Source organism: Somniosus microcephalus, chromosome 3 (genome assembly GCF_052327205.1).
Source record: "Somniosus microcephalus isolate GS21.2 chromosome 3, FLI_Smic_1.0, whole genome shotgun sequence".
In the NCBI taxonomy this organism is placed as follows: Eukaryota; Metazoa; Chordata; class Chondrichthyes; order Squaliformes; family Somniosidae; genus Somniosus; species Somniosus microcephalus.
This window is the reverse complement of record NC_140989.1, coordinates 47,596,095-47,617,085: the sequence shown is the minus strand read 5'-3', so window position 1 is coordinate 47,617,085 and position 20,991 is coordinate 47,596,095. Positions and strand designations below refer to the sequence as shown.

General features: G+C 46.7%; 1 protein-coding gene across 8 annotated transcripts in view; it reads left to right on the top strand.

Moving 5' to 3' along the window:
• The window catches only part of LOC147121022 (CAP-Gly domain-containing linker protein 4-like), a 457,143-nt gene that overhangs the window by 62,506 nt on the left and 373,646 nt on the right, over positions 1-20,991 (top strand). For all 8 annotated transcript variants that reach the window (XM_085980323.1, XM_085980320.1, XM_085980321.1 and 5 more), the window contains one exon: positions 5,392-5,541. In XM_085980323.1, coding sequence (XP_085836449.1) covers positions 5,406-5,541 — 136 coding nt within the window. In that variant the 5' untranslated portion in view covers positions 5,392-5,405. The remainder of the gene's footprint in view (positions 1-5,391; positions 5,542-20,991) is intronic.

Below are 20,991 nucleotides of genomic sequence, written 5' to 3'. Positions count from 1 at the left end.
GCGCCTGGCGCCTCTAGCGACTGGTAGAGGGGAACGGTTCCCAGTCGCTGCGGGGCGCGGGGGGCGCAAATTAAAGGGCACTCCTCCTGCAGTAGAAATGGCAGCCATTTTGCAACACTCCTTTGTGAGAGATGGATCTTTGCAGAGAGACAAAGGTAGAGAGCTTTCTGGTTTGGCTCAACACTCGCACAGGTACTTGTGGCTTCAGGCCACAGCTTTGCACTTGTCTTTAACTTCAGTGTCATAGCATTGATTGGAAACATATAATGGGGGCTGCAATGGGTGCAAACGTTGGCCTTCTCCATAGTCCTGGGCGTTGTACAGATCAAGCAGCAGTGGTCAGGCCTTGCTTCAGGGCTGCAGTGTGCAGGGCGTGGCAGGCAAACAAATCCACCCTCCCCCTTTAAGAGCTCGCCGGCGCCAGAGTGTCTGCCGTCAATCAGCAACTCGCCGCACCTGCGCTGCGCCCACCCTCGGGGGTATCGCCCCGGGCCGCCGGCTTAGCGCCTAATGATAGTCGTGCATCGCCTGTTTTAGCGCAGCAGCAACCTCTTGGGGCGATGCCACTGAATATCGGCGAAGGTGGCATGAAGTTGCGCCGGGCGCAAACTTTAGCGGCCGCCCGGCTGTAGCGCCCCAAACGTGGCTATACTGAATTTCTAGGCCCTGGTCTCTATGGAGAATAGATGACTATCTATGGAGAATAGATGGCAGAGGCTCATAGACCTCCTGTCCAGGAAGGATGTCGGCATAGACATGGGTCCGCATGGCCCCACTGATGTGCAGCAAGGCGCTCTCCAGCATCTTGCTAGCAGGGAAGTGCCGGTGGCCCATGAGTGGGATAATGGGGAGAGGGAAGTGTGGGCTCCTCTCAAAGCGTTTACACTTCTCCCCTGTTGCCACCCCCTCAGTCAGAGCTCCAGATGGCTCCTCGGATCACGATGGCCGAGTCTGCCGCAGGAGGAGCAGGCTTTGGTGGGGCCATCACAGGTGCCAAAACCCAGAGGATGTCTAAGCAGTCGCAGCAGGGAAGTGAGCAGGCCTCTACCTCTGCTGAAGCCATAGGGGTAGCACCTCGTAGAAGCACGTGGAAGAGAAAGATGACACAAGTAGATTCACAAGGGTAGCCACTTGGGTGTTTTAATCAATGTTAATGGCAAGTTTCCTTTAATGTATTGTCAACCATTAAAATCTTTATTTTCACCACGTGGAGAAATTGGTGTGCACCTTTGGAAGTGGCTTAGTGAGTTGCAGTGAATGGTGAGGCATAACGGAACTTCCAGCAATGGTGGTCAGTGTGAAAGGAATGGCTTGGTTATTGTCGGGATCCTTTATGATGTTGCTGTGAGGTGGTGCCAACCTGGTGCAGCATGTGGCAGCCATATGGGTGTACTGCATAAAGTTAAGTAAATCCAGACATGATGAGGCCATCCCAGGCCTCCCGAGCAGCAGTGTGCTCGGGTGCTGATGCCCTCTGTCCTGTGCAGCATCAGATGGTTGCGGGGAAGGTGGTGGTGGTGGTGGGGCTCATCATGGTCAGATTCTGAGGACCAAGGTGAGACAGTATAAAATGCACCCATGCTGATGGAATAGATGGCAGGTCAATTAGAGTTGATAGAAGCAATCTGTCAGTGGTGAGAGAGGTTCTTCCAGTGAGGTGACACTGGATGGAGACTTTGCTGGAAACACTTGCAGCCTGCAGAAAGTTAAATCCGTGCTGGCAGTGTAGTCAGCAACAGCTTCTGCCTGAGGAAAGTGATCAGCTGTGAGGTCAGAGCTTTTATAGTACATTTGATGCTGTCAAGTAATCAGCTGGATCAGTGGTCACTCAACTCCCGTCTCGGGTTGACAGACATGGTTCCCGAGCTGCGTGAATCCTGTGGCCATGCAGGGAAATTTGAATGGTAGTGGGGAAAAAGGCTCTTAAGTGTCTGACAACAAGTTGATAATGATTTCAATTAGGTCTCCTGCCTCTGCCGGTCAGATCGCTGCCACACCGGTAAACGTGCCCGAGGGAAGGGCGCGTGGGGGCGGGATGACGGCGGGTTCCCGACCCACTCCGACTTTTTCCAAATTTCCCACCCGACTCACCTCTGATCGCGCCTGCATGGACCCCAGAAAATTCCGGCCATGATTTAAAAAATTTTATCTCTTGATTTATGAGACGGTGGACTTGGCATTACTGCTATTTTGACTCTAATTCACCCTATTTCCATCTCCGTCATTTGCTCTGTTTCTTTCTCTATCCTTTTGTTTCCTTGGTTAAGGAGATAGACCATTGGGCACGACGTTAATGAGGTTCCAGATGCGACGTTGATATAACTGCGCCATTATCAATTTGCATTTGCAGCGCAAATATTGTGCGATCCGAAGGGTGAGGTAAAAAATCCAATTCACACCGCTCGCTGCGAGATGAGTCATTCCTGCAATTTCTGGGCCAAAAAGCCTAAGCCCAGACTTATTTTTGTCAGACTGAGGCCAAATCCCACATTTTACTCACTTCTGTCAAACCTTGGATTCTCCCTTCACAGTTCTGCCAAAGCCCAGAGTCCCCCTCTGCAGGGATGCCAGACCAAAGAATTGTACAATGCTGCCAACTCCCTACAGACCCATCCTAATGCTGTCAAAGCCCAGGACCATCCCGAGGGCAGCTAAACCCTACTCTCCTTATCCAGTACTGCTAACTCCCACCGTGGTTACCATATGTTCCATTTTTTAATCTTTGTTTTTCTCCCCCATTCTGCAAAGCACCTTGGATTGCTTTTCTCTTAAAGCCACTAAAGAAATGTAAGCTGTTGTGTGGTTTTTACAGTATTTTTAGTGTTTCTGTGTATCACAGTAAGTACAGAATTATAAGATGGAATTTCTTCCCACCCCACCGCCCCCCACAATCCTAACTTGCTGGGCTCTCCACCTCCAATGGACATCGAAGGAAAATACGGCCAATTCAAGAATGCCAGAATTCTTGGAAGTGATTCATCTTTCCATCTTCATGGATGGGAAATGGTGTATGGTACAGGGAGGAACATATGGGGGTCGATTTTCGTGGAGCCGTCAGGCGGGGTTTCAGGCGTGTGGGGGGGGTTGAAATCTCGAATTTGGGGGTCCCGACACCATCCCGCCCAAAACCCCGCTCCACGCAACTTTCGGGGGCGGCGGGTACCCGCCCCGCAACGGGACCTGCCGAAACCAGGCGGGAAGGGATTAGTGCCAATTACCTACCTGTGAACAGGCAGTTTTTAGTCTAATCCCTATTTTGAGGGGTTTCGTGTGGGATTCCCGACGGCTCCAAACAACGCCAGGTTAGAGCAGGCGAGCCGTCGAGTTGAAGGAGTTGAAGGGGTCACGATGTCGGTGTTCAGGTGAGTGATGGGTGCATGAGTGCAAAGGTAAGTGTGTTTGGTGTGGCTAAAGTGTGTAAAGAACTTTTACTTACCTGTACTTACCTTAACAGTCTTTCTTCCTGTAGCCGTCGGGAGCGCATCACTCAGCCGGCACTTAAAGCTGAACGGCTGCGATCTGTGAAAAGTGACAGCTTTGAGTGCTGCTGAGAGTTCTAACTGAGTCTGTGCAGAAGGACTCAGCTTAGAACTCGGACTGTCAGTGTTTCACAGCTTCAAACAGCTGTGAAACCCTGATATTTCATCTGTCAAGAACTCTTGACAGATGAAATTTCAGTCTGTGACGTCACCTGTTGCCGGGTGGCCCTTAATTGACCTGCTGAGCCCACTGGGCGGGCTCAACAAGGTCAATCAAGGGAAAATCGCGCGGATTGGCCGCACGTCGAAGTAGGCGGGGCTAAAACCCGAAAGTTGTAGTCCCGCCTTCTTCCCGACAGCTTCGGGAAAATCGACCCCATGGTGTTCAGAAAATGAGTGGTAAGAAAAGAAAAAAAATACAGAGAAGGTATATATTTTGAAAGTGTATACTTTTTTAAACTTAAAGGGTTAATTTGTTGTTTCAGCTTTTATTTAATTGATTGTGTGGCATTCTTGTTTAGCTATTTTTTTCTGTTCATGCACAAGCATTTCCATCCAGGATCACTGGATAGCATTCAGGAGTGGGAAGCCTGGCTGATTTTTTTTTCCTGTCCATAAGCTTGGGCTGCTGAGGTCAATTGTAATGCTGCGTTGGCTGAGATCAGTTAACTCCGCATAGACGGGATGAAACCAAGCACCTTCCTGATCTGTATGGCTCAGCTGCTCTCTAAAACTTGTTGAGCCATAAGTATTGATAGAAACCTACAGAAATCCTTTAAAGCAGCCTAAAGTAGGGGCTGTTTGATGGCTAAGTCAGTTTCTGGATACATTCGCTGGGCCATTGAAGAGTCCCATCTTTGTTATCTCTAAGGGCATTCTGTAGGTTACTAGTAATAAATATTTCACAATACAAAAACTGGAGCAGCCGGGGAATTAAAAAAAATTTGTTCATGGGATGTGGGCGTCGCTGGCAAGCCCAGCATTTATTGCTGATCCCTAGTTGCCCTTGAGAAGGTGGTGGTGAGTTGCCTTCTTCAACTGTTGCTGTCCGTGTGGTGAAGGTACTCCCACAGTGCTGTTAGGGAGGAGTTCCAGGATTTTGACCCAGCGACGATGAAGGAACAGTGATCTACTTCCAAATTGCAACGCCTCGATTTCAAAATTCTCATCCTTGTTTTCAAATCCCTCCATGGCCTCGCTCCTCCCTATCTCTGTAATCTCCTCGAGCACCACAACCCCCCGAGTTATCTGCACTCCTCTAATTCTGCCCTCTTGAGCATCCCTGATTATAATCGCTCAACCATTGGTGGCCGTGCCTTCTGTTGCCTCGGCCCTAAGCTCCGGAATTCCCTGCCTAAACCTCTCCGCCTCTCTACCTCTCTTTCCTCCTTTAAGACGCTCCTTAAAACCTACCTCTGACCAGGCTTTTGGTCATCTGCCCTAATTTCTCCTTATATGGCTTGGTGTCAAATTTTTGTTTTGTTTTAGAATACTCCTGTGAAGCACCTTGATGTTTTACTACGTTAAAGGCGCTATATAAATACAAGTTGTTATTGTTGTTTCACATCACTATGGTAATGAATGTGAAGCCCTTATATAAGAATATAAGAACATAAGAATTAGGAGCAGAAGTAGACCATTTGGCCCTTTGAGCCTGCTCCACCATTCAATAAGATCATGGCTGATCTTCGACCTCAATTCCACTTTCCTGCCTGATCCCCATATCCCATGATTCCCCTAGAGTCCAAAAATCTATCTCTCTCAACCTTGAATATACTCAATGATGATGCTGGGACAAATCAAAAACATGGAATGGTGTGAGTGACTGAGCCAAGCCATCATGGAATATCTTATTTTTAAACAAATTGATCACAATAGTACTGGAGATATAAACTTGTGTTATCTTCTACAGGGGCTAGAATTGAAATGACAAAAGAAGACCCTTTTGTAGAACCCTCCAATGATGAGGACTCTGTGAGCGGAAGTTATAGTACCGTATCCTCAGATTCTGAGCGACCAGTTGTCCACCCTGTAGTTTCAGCACCTATGCCTACAGATTGTGGTAAGTGATTTTTTTTCAACAACCAGCTTTGTGAAAGAATGGACCATTAATCACTGTGTTTTCCTAAACTAATTCAGTCTTTTCAATGGTGGATTATATCTTTGACCTATTTACATAGTACATTGTGACTACTGTTCTGATTGTGTAAAACTTGTGTAAATCCTGTATTATGGAGTCATACTGATACATAAACTGGTGCAATAACAGCATGATATGGATGATAACTCCGTATAAATATGGACGAACAGTGACACCAGAGTATGTCCTTTGGTCTGTGTTGCCTGCCACTAGTCATCAAGGAAAGCAACTGTGCTGAATGGTTTCTAAGGTTTGGGGTGCTTTTGAATTATTGTCACAATCAAAAGAACTCTGTGGAGTTATAATAAGCATTTAGAAGCACCTAGGCGAGCTAAAGGTGTATGCTTCCATCTTGTACCCAGATAAAATACTTATAAGTGCAGAGTAAGCTGTATATGTCCAGTCAAGTTTGATGAGATGTTGGTCAGCTCTTTGGCAACCTGGCTAAAATGGACACTCCCGTTTAATTCAATGGTAAGAGTCATCGGCCTAGAAATTCAGTTGTTTGCGCCAGCCGCTAGCGCCTTAGGAGGAGGAGATGTGGGGCGCTAGGCGGCTAGCGGCTGGGCGCAGCGCGATCTGCGCCTCTCCCCAACTTCAGTAAAGATTTAACGGCGGCGCAAAGCCTTTGCGTGCGCTCAGCTGCGCGTGCAGATCCTGACGTCATTTCATCGTGCAACGCCCTTTGTGCGCCCCAAATCGGAAATTCAGTGGCGCCAGCCTATTGTGCGCCTGGCGCCCCTAGCGACTGGTAGAGGGGAACGGTTCCCAGTCGCTGCGGGGCGCGGGGGGCGCAAATTAAAGGGCACTCCTCCTGCAGTAGAAAAGGCAGCCATTTTGCAACACTCCTTCTTTGTGAGAGACGGATCTTTGCAGAGAGACAAAGGTAGAGAGCTTTCTGGTTTGGCTCAACACTCGCACAGGTACTTGTGGCTTCAGGCCACAGCTTTCCACTTGTCTTTAACTTCAGAGCCATATCATTGATTGGAAACATATAATGGGGGCTGCAATGGGTGCAAACGTTGGCCTTCTCCATTGCATTCAAAGGGCTCACAGACGCCGTGAGAGAGTGGCAGTCATGGCCAGACGGAGAGGGGGCAACAGGCGTCGGCAAAGGAGGCCTTACCCACCCAGGGTATACCGCCAGCAGTTCTCATATCTGAACATGTCTGACGAGCAGTGTGTTCGGAGGCTGCGATTCCGAAGGGCGGTGGTCACTGAGATCTGCCACCTGCTTCGCGGAGATCTGCAGCCACATCTGAGGAGCAGGACGTCTCTGTCGGTGGCAGTGAAGGTGACGGTGTCTCTCAACTTCTATGCCACCGGCTCCTTCCAATCCGCTACTGGGGACATTTCCAACATCTCCCAGTTTGCCGTGCATTGCTGCATCCGCCAGGTGACAAATGCCCTTTTCAGAAGGAGACGTCAGTTCATCTCCTTCTCCATGGCCCTTGTCAAGCAGCAACAGCGTGCAATGGGCTTTGCAGCATTAGCGGGCTTCCCCATGGTGCAGGGCGCCATTGACTGCACGCATGTGGCTTTGCGGGCACCTCTGGAGAATGCCGAGGATTACCGCAACCTGAAGGGCTACCATTCGCTCAACGTGCAGTTGGTGTGTGACCACAGGCAGCTCATCCTAGCTGTCAATGCCCGCTTTCCAGGCAGCAGCCACGATGCCTTCATCCTGCGCCAGACTTCTGTGGCAGACATGTTCCAGGCCCAGCCTCACCCACGAGGATGGCTTCTCGGGGACAAAGGCTATCCTTTGTGCACCTGGCTGATGACCCTGCTCCGTGCGCCCAGCACCCCTGCTGAAGAGGGATACAATGACAGCCATCAAGCAACCAGGAACATCATTGAGCAAACACTCGGCGTCCTGAAGCAACGGTTCCGCTGTCTGGATCGTTCTGGAGGAGCCCTACAGTATTCGCCTGAGCGAGTCTCCCATTTCGTGGTCGTGTGCTGCATGCTGCACAACCTGGCTATCCGCAGGACTCAGCCACTGCCACCAGACATTGGAGGACCACCAGAGGAGGAGGAGGAGGAGGAGGAGGACCAGCACAGGAGGGAGGCAGAAAGTGCAAGGGCCGCCCGTCGGCGGCTTATTGAACGTCGGTTCTAGGCCCCCTCTCGGAATGGCTTGTGCCAATGGCACAAGATGAATGTAGCCGCTCCACAAGCCCTCAGCCGAGCAGGGCAACCAGGACTTCCAAAAGAAAGCATGGACAGTGCGATTTAAGAACATTTATTACTTTGAAACCTCTGCCCTTCCCACATTACAAACTAATGGAGAGAAGCCCCCCCAAAAAACACAAATCGAACAGTCTCGGCCTTTACATGTGAAACAAAACATTTGGGCACACCTACTTTTTGCCCTGCGAGGGTGATGCCTTTCGCATCCGTGACTGGCCCCTGCCCGCCCTGCAGCTCCTCCTCAATGGGACCCCAGTGGCTGCAGCAAGGCTGGGGGAAGGCTGCTGAGGGTCAGATGGCGAGACGGCAGATGCCCTTGGGGGCCGGCCTGGACCAGCTCTGGCCTTGGAGGGGCCGGCTGCTGACTGCTGCAACTCTGCTTGTGCGGCAGCAGTCTGTCCAGCGGCTGGTGGCAGCTGCAATGGAGGAGTGGCAGTGTCGGCTGCAGGAATGCTGCCAACCTGACAGATCACAGGTACTCCCTGGTCGCCTGAGACAGTGGCACTCGCACGGGCCAGCACTGCAGCATGCGCAGCAATCTGCTGAAGCACAGGCTGCTGCGGCGCGGCGAGTGCCCTGGCGATGCCTGGCCGATCCAGCGAGGGTGGCAGCAGTTAGTGCCCGTGTGGCCCTGGTCTGTGTCCGCATGACACCAGCCAGTGAATGGACGGCACGACTGAGCACTTGGTTAGAAGCCGCCTGTGCTGCCCCGAATTCCTGCACACTCCTTGACAGTGACTCTATGGAGTCAGGCATCCTTGCCACTGCAGCCATGAGCTCAGTGTGCCTGGGCGGCCATTTCCTCTAGGAGCCGCACCTCCTCTCCGCTCACCGTCGCAGGACTGGAGGCCGCACTCACCCTCCGGGGAGAAGTCCGCCGAGCTTCCCCACCCCTCCCGCGTTGCTGCAGGCCGCTGGGCCCCGGAGCTTCACTCTCCTCTGACCCTTCCCCCCCCCGGCTCCCCTCTAGAGAAGACGTGTCCCCATCATCGCCATGGGCTGCCTCGGCTGAGGGTGGCACTGATGGTCCGGCTTCCTCTTCCTCCTCCTCGCCCTCCGATTCACTCACAGTGCCAGGTTGAGGGCCCGCCTCCTCACCTGGCGATTCAGCATCTGAAAGCAGGGAGGCACAAGAGTTGCTTTAGAGTGAGGACAGGGCGGCAGCGAGGCAGGCATGAGTGCTGCTATGCACTGCATTGGTCGGACAGTGGCAAAGGATGCTGTTCTGAGGCGCAAGTGGAACGAGAGAGGTCAAAAAGGTGATGCCCTTACCATTGGGGCCTAGAACAGGGTCGGCATCTCCACTGGCGACGGGGCCAATCAGCTGGCCTGACATAATGCGCTCCACATGCTGGTCCAGGTTGGAGAGCTCTTTGACGTCAGGAGGGCCTCCCCCGGTCTCACGCTGCTGCCTCCGGTTGTGCGCCACCTTGGCCTGCAAGAGAAAGGACGGCCTCTAATTACAGTGTGAAGCCCTGATCTTGGCTGTACTGCCTCCCATGGTCGAATAGCTTGTACAGTGTGTAAAGTGCTGAATGTGCAAGTGATTTTCATGACAGTCCCATAGCTGCTGGATGAGGGCTGGGCATTAGGGCTTTCAGGTCCCTTTGCCCATAAACTGAGGTGCACATGCAGGGATGAGGAGGACACTGGAAAGGGTACTCACCCTGACAACCCGAGTGAGGTCGTTGAACTTTTTCCGGGATTGCACAGGAGTCCTGGCAACCACGCTGTTGGAGGTCACCCTGTTTGACACCTCCCTCCAGGCTTTCATATAGGCGCTGGGCAGCGGCCACCTGCCACCTTCAGGGAACAGAACATGGCACCTGCGCTCCACTGAGCCAACCAGCACCCAGAGGTCACCGTCGCTGAAGCGCTGCGCTCTCTCCCTGGCCTTCTCCATAGTCCTGGGCGTTGCACAGATCAAGCAGCAGTGGTCAGGCCTTGCTTCAGGGCTGCAGTGTGCAGGGCGTGACAGGCAAACAAATCCACCCTCCCCCTTTAAGAGCTCACCGGCGCCAGAGTGTCTGCCGTCAATCAGCAACTTGCCGCACCTGCGCTGCGCCCGCCCTCGGGGGTATCGCCCCGGGCCGCCGGCTTAGCGCCTAATGATAGTTGTGCATCGCCTGTTTTAGCGCAGCAGCAACCTCTTGGGGCGATGCCACTGAATATCGGCGAAGGTGGCGCGAAGTTGCGCCGGGCACAAACTTTAGCGGCCGCCCGGCTGTAGCGCCCCAAACGTGGCTATACTGAATTTCTAAGCCATCATGTTTACATACAAGGAAATGTGACTGAAGGTTGGGCCCTAGGGTGAAGTCAATTACCAGTAGTGACATAAATAAAGGCATGGTCCTAATTGGTGAAAGGAAATAAAAAATGAATTATTACCAACTATAAAAAAAATCTTTCAAAAAAGGAAAAAGGTACACTTTAAATATAATGAGTTCAAGTTTTTGTTCTGACCGTATAATTAATATTGGAACTTTACTGACCTTTTGATATGACTCTGATTGTTGCCAAGGGCTCTGTATCAATCAGTCATGATTAAATAAATGGACGACACAAAGCTGGGTGGGCGTGTGTGCTGTGAGGAGGATGCAGAGAAACTCCAGTATGATTTGGACAGGTTGGGTGATTGGGCAGATGCATGGCAGATGCAGTATAATGTGGATAAATGCGAGGTTATCCACTTTGGTGGCAAAAACAGGAAGGCAGATAATTATCCGAATGGCAATAGATTGGGAGAAGGGTAAGTGCAACGAGACCTGGGTGTCCTTGTGCACCAGTCGCTGAAGGTAAGCATGCAGGTGCAGCAGTCGGTTAAGAAGGCAAATGGTATGTTGGCCTTCATAGCGAGAGGATTCGTGTACAGGAGCAAGGATGTCTTGCTGCAGTTGTACAGGGCCTTGGTGAGACCACACCTTGAGTATTGTGTGCAGTTTTGGTCGCCTTATCTGAGGAAGGATGTTCTTGCCATGGAGGGAGTGCAGCGAAGATTCACCAGACTGATACCTGGGATGGCAGGAATGACGTATGAGGAGAGATTGGGTCGATTGGGCTTATATTCGCTGGAGTTTAGAAGAATGAGAGGGGATCTCATTGAAACTTATAAAATTCTAACAGGACTAGACAGACTAGATGCAGGAAGGTTGTTCCCGATGGCCGGGCTGTCCAGAACCAGGGCTCACAGTCTAAGGATAAGGGGTAAGCCAATTAGGACAGAGATGAGGAAGAATTTCTTCACCCAGAGAGTGGTGAACCTGTGGAATTCTCTACCACAGAAGGCAGCTGAGGGCAATTCATTAACTATATTCAAGAAGGAGTTAGATATATTTCTTAAGGCTAAAGGGATCAAGGGATATGGGGAGAAAGCAGGGACAGGGTACTGAATTTGGATGATCAGCCATGATCTCAGTAAATGGCGGAGCAGGCTCGAGGGGCCGAATGGCCTACTCCTGCTCCTATCTTCTATGTTTCTATGACAATTTGCAAAGTGATCACTGCAAGCTTTGGTAAAAATACAGCATTGCATGAAATGTAGTTTTGGTAATTACAATTTGAAGAGTGATAACCGCAATTTAAATTAAAAAGCAGGACCTCGAGGGTAATAATCTCTGGATTATTGCCCCAGACACGTGCAAATTGGCATAGAAGCAGACAGATCAGGAGAATTAACACGTGGCTAAAGAGCTGATGTGGGAAAGAGGGGTTCCTTTTCATGGGACACTGGCACCTGTTCTGGGACAGGAAGGAGCTGTACTGATGGGACGTGCTCCACCTGAACCGGGATGGGACCCATGTCCTAGCAGAAAGGGTAGATAGGGAGGTGGCAAAGACTTTAAACTAGTAAGATGGGGGAAGGGATCTACAAGAAACATAACCAGATAGAGAGGGAAAAAGGGGAGGTGGAGTAGCTGTATTTATTAGGGATAACATAATGGCAGTAGAAAAAAGTGATGCAGCTATCAGCAAGACAGAAATAGAACCCATATGGATAGAGATAAAAGATAATAAAGGATCAATCACACTAATAGGTGTACTCTACAGACCACCTAATAGTGGAAGGAAGGTGGAGAAAGAAATATGCAGACAAATTAGGGAAATGAGTAAAAAAGATAGAATAATAATCATGGGGTATTTCAACTACCCCGATATTAATTGGACAAAAGAGGTAGGTAACGGAGATAAGGGAATGGAGTTCCTATAATGTGTACAGGACTCCTTTCTAACCCAATATGTAAAAAGCCCAACAAGGGAGGATTCACTATTCTATCTAATAATGGTGAATGAACCAGAGCAGGTAGGAGAAGTAAAAGTAGGGGAACATCTAGGCAATAGTGACCATAATATAATACGCTTTAAGATGATAATTGAGAAGGACATAAGTATGATGAAAGCCAGGGTAATAGACTGGAGAAAAGCTGATTTTGAGGGGCTGAGAAAAGGACTTGGGAAAATAAAATGGGCAACAATATTGGCAAACAACGATGAAGAACAACAATGGGAAACATTTAAAATGGTGTTCAACAGAGTGCAGGAACAATATATTCCGCTAAAAGGAAAGAACAAACTAAACACTAATGAGACTCCATGGATGAATAAAGCCATAAGGGAACAATTGAGGGTAAGGAAAGGGGCATACGTTAGGTACATAGACATGCATGATAAGGGAGAATACGAAGAGATTCGGAGAGAAGTCAAAAAAACAATTTGGAAGGCAAAGAGGAACTATGAAATTAAATTATCAAGGAACATAAAACAAAATAGTAAAATATTTTATAGGCGCATCAATAAAAAAAGGAACGATGGCATGGGAATAAGCGATAGACAGGATAATACCACAGGTAACGATATAGAGATGGCAGAAATATAAAATAATTATTTTGCTTCAGTATTTACCAGGGAAATAGAACAGGTGGACATGACATTGGATGATGAGATTAGTAATGGGATAAGTGCATTTAAAATAAAAAGAGGGGAAATATTAAATAAACTAATCAAATTCAAAGAGGATAAAACCCCTGGATTGCATCCACTCATTTAAAAATAATCTAGGGACGAGATAGCAGAGGCATTACTATACATATTTCATAATTCATTAGAAAAAGGTGTAGTGCCAGAGGACTGGTGGATAGCTAACGTAATACCGATATTTAAGAAGGGAGATAGAACATGTCCAGGGAATTATAGACCAGTCAATTTAACATCGGTGGCAGGAAAAATAATGGAATCCCTACTGCAGGAGAAAATAGAAGAACATCGAGAAACCAAAAACATAGTAATGAATAGTCAGCATGGATTTCAAAAGGGAAAGTCTTGCTTGACCAACCTCATTGAATTTTTGAAGAGGTAACAGAGAGAGTAGACAATGGTAATGCAGTAGATGTAATTTATCTAGATTTTCAAAAGACCTTCGATAAAGTACCCCATAATAGACTGAGGAACAACGTCAGAGAATGCGGAGTCAGGGGACAAGTAGCAGAATGGATTGCTGGCTGGCTTCAAGACAGAAAGCAGAGAGTAGGGGTAAAAGGTAGCTATTCACAGTGGCAGAAGGTGGGTAGTGGTGTTCCACAAGGATCAGTGCTGGGACCACTGCTGTTCACAATTTATATTAACGATTTAGACTTTGGAATCAAAAGCACAATTTCTAAATTGGCGGATGACACCAAATTGGTGGCGGGGGGGGGGAATGGTGAATACTGAGGAGGACTGCAACAAATTACAGGAGGACATTCATAAACTTGCAGAATGGGCATATAATTGGCAAATGAAGTTCAACATGTGAGCTATTACATTTTGGTAGGAAGAATAGGGAGGTCACTTATTACTTGGAGGGTGCGAGTCTAGGTGGGGTAGAGGAACAAAGGGATCTCGGCGTACAAATACACAAATCACTAAAAGTTGCGACACAGGTTAGCACGGCCATAAAAAAAGCAAACCAAGCACGAGGTATAGAATTGGAAAGTAGGGAAGTTATGCCAAACCTGTATCGAACCTTGGGTAGACCACATTATAAGTGGATTCTACAGTAAAACAATTTATTTTGAAGAAGCAGAAATGCTAACAGTTCTTGGAGGCAAGGTGGTTTAAAATTGTGGCTTCTTTTGCACATTTTCTCCCAACTGGGCTTCACAGCTGATCATGAATATATATCATAAAACTGCATCTGTCAAACCACATATGGTAATGTTTCAAATAAGCAGTTCCAGTCAGCAAAGTAACTTTATCTTAATTGGTTTCTGAATACAAAGCAGATTGCCTCTGGTTTTCCATTATGAAAGAGTCGCTTTCATTTCAACTTTTCAAAAACATAAAATGAAGACAGAAATGTCTTTATTTGTCGGTGCATGGGCAAGGTATGGGGGTGAGCCACATGCGCTATGATTTGAGCTTCAAGTAATGTGGCTAGCTCTGATGACCTGCAAGGACTGGGTTTGGAGCAGATTGGTTCTCTGAACAAACGCCACCATGATCTGAACATAGCTGACAATTGTAATCCTGGTGAATCCATGTTGGCAGGGGATGATTTAGTTCTCTGGCCTGTTCAAACAGGTGCTTCTATGTATTGCTCAACTGTTGTGCTACGTCAGAGATTTATTAAGTTCTACTTCTGTAGTTTTGTTTCTGTTGTTTAATCATGATTTCTAGGGAAGGTAAGAAATATGTAAGGGGAAGAAAAAAATAAAGTTTATGTTTTACTGTTTTCAGAATATGTGCCGTTGTTAAGAACTCGGCAAGAAATTCAGTATTCCAATGTGTTAAATCACATAGTCCCACAATTTAACTTATTTAATAAGATCTTCAAAATTACCAGCTTCTGGAAAGATAAAATTGACAAAAAAGTCATGTCATACTTATGGGAATTGCAATTCTACCATATGTGACTCAATGCAGAATTCTAATTACATTGTAGGAACAGTGCCATGTAAAATTGCCTGAAGGGTTGCCTTTGAGATTCATAAGATCCTGTAAACTGCCAGACAGTGCCCTATGGAGTTTAGCTGTTGAACCAAGTGCTGGGAAATGAATAGTTAATGCAGCCTTTTATGCAATTAAGTCATAAAGTCATTATCCCTGGCTCAGGTCCAGGGAAGAAGCTCCTAGTGAATCCTGAACAGTTGCCGTACAAGGTACCTTTTTAAGGACCAAGTATCAGAGGTTAGAAGGTAAGTTGTGGCTATACTAGCCTATTACAGGCAGAGCTAAGAGTGTCTCTTAATTGCAAGTAGTCTGAGATCGAGAAATGTGAGCAGGAAGCCAGCTTAGATATTGTCAGATGTGTAAAATGGGTGCAGTCAGAATTACAGATCCAAGTGAAACAGATAAATCGGGAATGAGGGTAGGAAGGAGATTGACTCAACCACCCCATTCGTAAGGATGAGGTTGTGTAAGCTCTGAACGTTCATTGCACCTGGAGACTTTAGCTATTTGATAGACTGGAGATTTAAAGCTGTTAACTTGTCAGCTATCTGAGGAATTACTCAAAATAATCTCAAATTTATAACCTCAGACTCTGGTTACCGTTTTGGTTAATACTGAGCATCCATTAGCACTGATTTACAGTGATACATTGAATTGACTACATTTGCTACTTATTTTGTTAATTAACTGTGATATCTGAGTGGTCAGGTCTGAAACTGAGATAAGCGAGATCTTAAGCAGAAAACCCAACTGTTTATTATACGGTGTAGCAGAGAGACATAGCTCTTACAGGCTGCAGGCAAAACACAGTTTTTCTAACTGCACGAGCCAAGATGGAGGATTCACCTCTGAGTCATACCCATAATGCAATGCCACATTACCATACTAACTGGTGTACCAGGACATTACCTTAAACACTGGTGAATATGATCCCTTAATCTTTGGCTCCATCTGGTGGATAACTTAAACATTACATCCCAGATTACTATATTAACTGTCCATTAATGATTTGCTATTCAACTGCTAGGTAACTCTGACTATATTTGTGCATGTCTGCTAAGCATTTATGTACCCAAGTTGTGATTTGTAATAGTGTTTAGTGCATGACTTGTGATCTGGCTCCTTCCTTGATGATTAGGCAAGAAAGAGTTCATTCCCTCACTCAGCAGCTTGAGGGTATCCTAATCAAGGGTTAGTAAATCTGAACTGGTTAGTGTAAGACGGTTCGGTGAGTGGAGTCATCCCTAGAGCTATGCTGGGAGGTAAACCCTCAGGCGATTCCTTGGTAAGGAGTTAAAGGAGGAAATTAAGGATTTATCTGGTTCCTCAGCATATACTTGTCAGGATACTAAAACCCAGCTTTCTTGCAATGTGTAGTGATGATTCAGGAGATGTATTTATGTTGAGTGATTATCCCACCAGATAAGAAATTCCTTTTTTCCATTCATGCTTTTATCTTTGTTTCCAAAGTAACGCTCTACTCTATTTAAATAAAAACAATAAATAATAGCCCAAATTTTCCAAGCGCATGCCTGTGACGCAGGTTACTTTTGCAGGCCTTTGACCTCGCGTACTGCATTTTTAGCATATCCAGTTTTCTAACTTTGGTGGCTTTTCTGGGAAATGGGTCTGGCTTCCTTTGGGGAAAATGTACCTAAATCGAGGTGGTATTTAGCTACTGATTGTCAATTTTTGTGTCATTTTGAGACTGGGAATTTTTGTGTTGCTTATTGTGGAATATTTGTTCCTGTTTGCTGTAACCTGTATCTTACCGAGGTTCAGTTTTCTGCAAGCTTGGCCATTAATACAGAGCATAAGGTATAGGGAAAGCAAGATTGCAGGATAGGAATCTCTTTGGATATTCCAAATGTGCTGCAAAACCTGGATGAGGAAGATGAATTTATGTGGTGAACTGGTGCCTGAGTGGGAACAGTAGCGCTTGTTGCAGGTTGCTGTGGGGTGTTGCAGCTCCATTGGGATAGTTGTGGATAGAATCTCTGAGTTCAGGACAATGTAATTTCCCTGCAACAGCTTAAGTGACATCAATGCTGCCTACTCTTTAGCCCTTCCTCACTCCTCTCAGGGGCCTGGCTGGAGTGGGAATGTGTGCCACCTCTTTGAAAGCACATTTTTGAAGATGTCAGTAAGTGGCAGTACTGTGCTCTGACCACTTCCCTCATGGGTGTGTGTGAGTACTTACATGAGTTTGCATTGGTTATCGAGGTATAACTGTTTTGTGTTTGACTTGTCTAAATCTTTGTACAGGAAACTTTGTGCTATCTGGCACCGACGGGACCGAGCTGTTGCCGTCCCATCAAAACTGCCGGACAAACCAGCGCTGATGTTGAAACCTACGGAGATTTTGAGCTCCGTATCTGGCAACAAACCCTGTTGCACAGCTTCTAAACAGTCGGCAGTACCTTGCAAGCGTCTCTGTAGCTTAGCAACAGCTTCAGCGAGACCTTGCAGAGCCTGACTGGTGGAAAAAAAAGGCAACGAAAAAAGAAAACCTAACGAAACGGCTCCTGATTTTTGCCGGTGGCTCGAGCATTCCGGACAGTTAACCTCCGGATAATACAAAGTTTCCTGTACATGGAACTGTTGGCCTCTAGTATCAATGTCGCATGTCTATGGAATGAAGGTGTGTTGCAAAAATAGAACAAAACTGTGTGTTAGCTTGGCAGGTAACTTTCATAAGGGTGTAGCTAATGGAAATCAGGGCCACACCTTGTGTATAATGTAACAGTACTAATGTATGCAAAAATGCTTACACTTACCCTGGCACTTTTGATGCCACTGCAATTCTTTTTTATCTACCAGCAGGCCTAGCTAACCTTGGAGAGTTTGTTGACTTGACTCATTTTACAACCTCCTCCTTGGCAGACTGAGCCTCAGGCTTTTGTGGGGCAAGGGGACCTTTTGCTCTGAAGAGGTCCACTCTCCTTCACCCCACCTCCTGCAACAGGATGACAAAGGTGTCATTACTAAATGCTGCAGTCGTCTCCGTGGCAATCATTGCACAAGTCTGTAAAATGTCTCATAGATACATAGAAGATAGGAGCAGGAGTAGGCCATTCGGCACTTCAAGCCTGCTCCGCCATTCAGTGAGATCATGGCTGATCATCCAAATTCAGTACCCTGTCCCTGCCTTCTCCCCATATCCCTTGATCCCTTTAGCCTTAAGAAATATATCTAACTCTTTTTTGAATATATTTAATGAACTGGCCTCCACCGCCCTCTGTGGCAGAGAATTCCACAGGTTCACCACTCTCTGGGTGAAGAAATTCCTCCTCATTTCAGTCCTAAATGGCTTACCCCTTATCCTTAGACTATGACCCCTGGTCCTGGACTCCCCGGCCATCATAAACATCCTTCCTGCATCTCGTCTGTCCAGGCCTGACAGAATTTTATAGGTTTCGATGAGATCCCCTCTCAATCTTCTAAACTCCAGTGAGTATAAGCCCAATCGACACAATCTCTCCTCATACGTCATTCCTGCCATCCCAGGTATCAGCCTGGTGAATCTTCGCTGCACTCCTTCCATGGCAAGAACGTCCTTCCTCAGGTAAGGCGACCAAAACTGCACACAATACTCAAGGTGCGGTCTCACCAAGGCCCTGTACAACTGCAGCAAGACATCCTTGTTCTTGTACTCGAACCCTCTTGCTACAAAGGCCAACGTACCATTTGCCTTCTTAACCGCCTGCTGCACCTGCATGCTTGCCTTCAGCGACTGGTGTACAAGAACACCCAGGTCTCTTTGCACTTCCCCTTCTCCCAATCTATTACCATTCAAATAATAATCTGCCTTCCTGCTTTTGCCACCAAAGTGGATAACCTCACATTTATCCACATTATAGTGCATTTGCCATGTTTCTGCCCAATCACCCAACCTGTCCAAATCGTGCTGGAGTTTCACGACACCCTCCTCACAGCATACCCTCCCCCCCAGCTTTGTGTCGTCTGCAAATTTGGAGATATTACATCCAATTCCCTCGTCCAGATCATTAATATATATTGTGAACAGCTGAGGTCCTAGGACCGATCCCTGCGGTACCCCACTAGTCACTGCCTGCCACTCGGAAAACGACCCGTTTATTCCAACTCTTTGCTTTCTGTCCGCCAACCAGTTCTCTATCCAAGTCAATACCTTGCCCCCAATCCCATGTGCCTTAATTTTGCACGCTAATCTCTTATGCGGGACCTTATCGAAAGCCTTCTGAAAGTCCAAATACACCACATCCACTGGTTCTCCCTTATCTATTTTACCAGTTACATCCTCAAAAGATTCCAGTAGATTAGTCAAGCATGATTTACCTTTTGTAAATCCATGTTGACTTTGTCCGATCCAGTCACTGCTTTCCAAGTGCTCTGCTATTACATCTTTTATAATGGACTCTAGCATTTTCCCTACTACCGATGTCAAGCTTACCGGTCTATAATTCCCCGCCTTTTCTCTACCACCTTTTTTGAATAGTGGGGTAACATTAGGTACCCGCCAATCCATGGGTACCGTTCCAGAGTCTATCGAGTTCTGGAAGATGACCAGAATGCATCTACTATTTCTCGGGCCACTTCCTTAAGTACCCTGGGATGTAGATTATCAGGCCCTGGGGATTTATCGGCCTTCAGCCCCATCAATTTTCCTAACACCATTTCCCTACAAATACTGATTTCTTTCAGTTCCACCCTTTCATCAGCCCCTATGTTCCCCGGCATCTCTGGGAGGTTATTTGTGTCCTCCTTTGTGAAGACAGAGCCAAAATATGTATTTAGTTGGTCTGCCATTTCTTTGTTCCCCATTAGAAATTCCCCCGATTCTGACTGCAAGGGACCTACGCTTGACTTCACCAATCTTTTTCTCTTCACATATCTATAAAAGCTTTTACAGTCAGTTTTTATGTTCCCTGAAAGCTTACTCTCATACTCTATTTTCCCTTTCTTAATTAATCTCTTTGTCCTCCTTTGTTGAATCCTAAACTGCTCCCAATCCTCAGGATTATTGCTTTTTCTGGCCAATTTATATGCCCTCTCCTTGGACCTTATGCTATCCCTAATTTCCCTTGTTAGCCACAGTTGGGTCACCTTTTTTGTTTTATTTTTATGCCAAACTGGGATGAACAAATTCTGTCGTTCATCCATTCGGTCTTTGAATGTTTGCCATTGCCTATCCACCGTCAACCCTTTGAGTGCCATTCCCCAATCAATCCTACCCAACTTGCTCCTCAGACCATCGTAGTTTCCTTTATTTAAATTGAGGACCCTAGTCTCCGAGTCAACTACTTCATTCTCCATCTTAATGAAGAATTTGATCATATTATGATCGCTCCGACCCAAGGGGCCTCTTACAACAAGATTGCTAATTAATCCTTTCTCGTTACATAATACCCAGTCTAAGATGGCCTGATCTCTGGTTGGTTCCTTGACATATTGGTCCAGGAAACCATCCTGTAAACACTCCAGGAATTCCTCCTCCACAGTATTGTTACTCATTTGGTTGGCCCAATCTATATGTAGATTAAAGTCACCCATGATGACTGCTGTGCCCTTATTGCACGCTTCTTTAATTTCTCTTTTAATGCCATCCCCAACCTCCGCCTTACTGTTTGGAGGTCTATAAACCACTCCCACTAACGTTTTTTCCCCCTTAGTATTTCTCAATTCTACCCATACAGATTCCACCTCATCAGAGCTAATATCCTTCATTACAATTGTGTTAATCCCTTCTTTAACCAGCACCTTTACCAGCTGGAGCGACCTTTTAAGGATTCAAAGCACCCTTTGAAGAGCAGCTGGATGGACCAATTTTCCAACTTGAAGTCACCATTTTCCATGTGCCGGGAGCCTATTCAAATTAAGTGGATGGGCCTAACTGTTAGACCCAACTAGCTCCACCACCCAAATTTTGTCAGGATTCAAGAAGCAGGGCTAATGTGTTCACTTCAGATTTACAAGAATAGTAGGATTTTTTTTGTCAGTAGGCTTTTTTGAATTTGGTCAAGAAGTGTACATTCAGTCAACTCAGAAATAGAGTGATTGCATTTTTGCTACTTTAAAATCTTATTTCAATATAAAACTTATTTCCTGTGCTTTTTTCCCCTAAGAGCTTATTCTAAATGGTGATACTGAGATACATAAATAAACTAATCATGGATTGCTGCAGCCTCAATATTCTGTGCATACTTGTTGACTGAACACAAATTGTGTTTTCCTGAGTTGAAATCACTAATTGTGACATGTAAAATTATTCTTAAA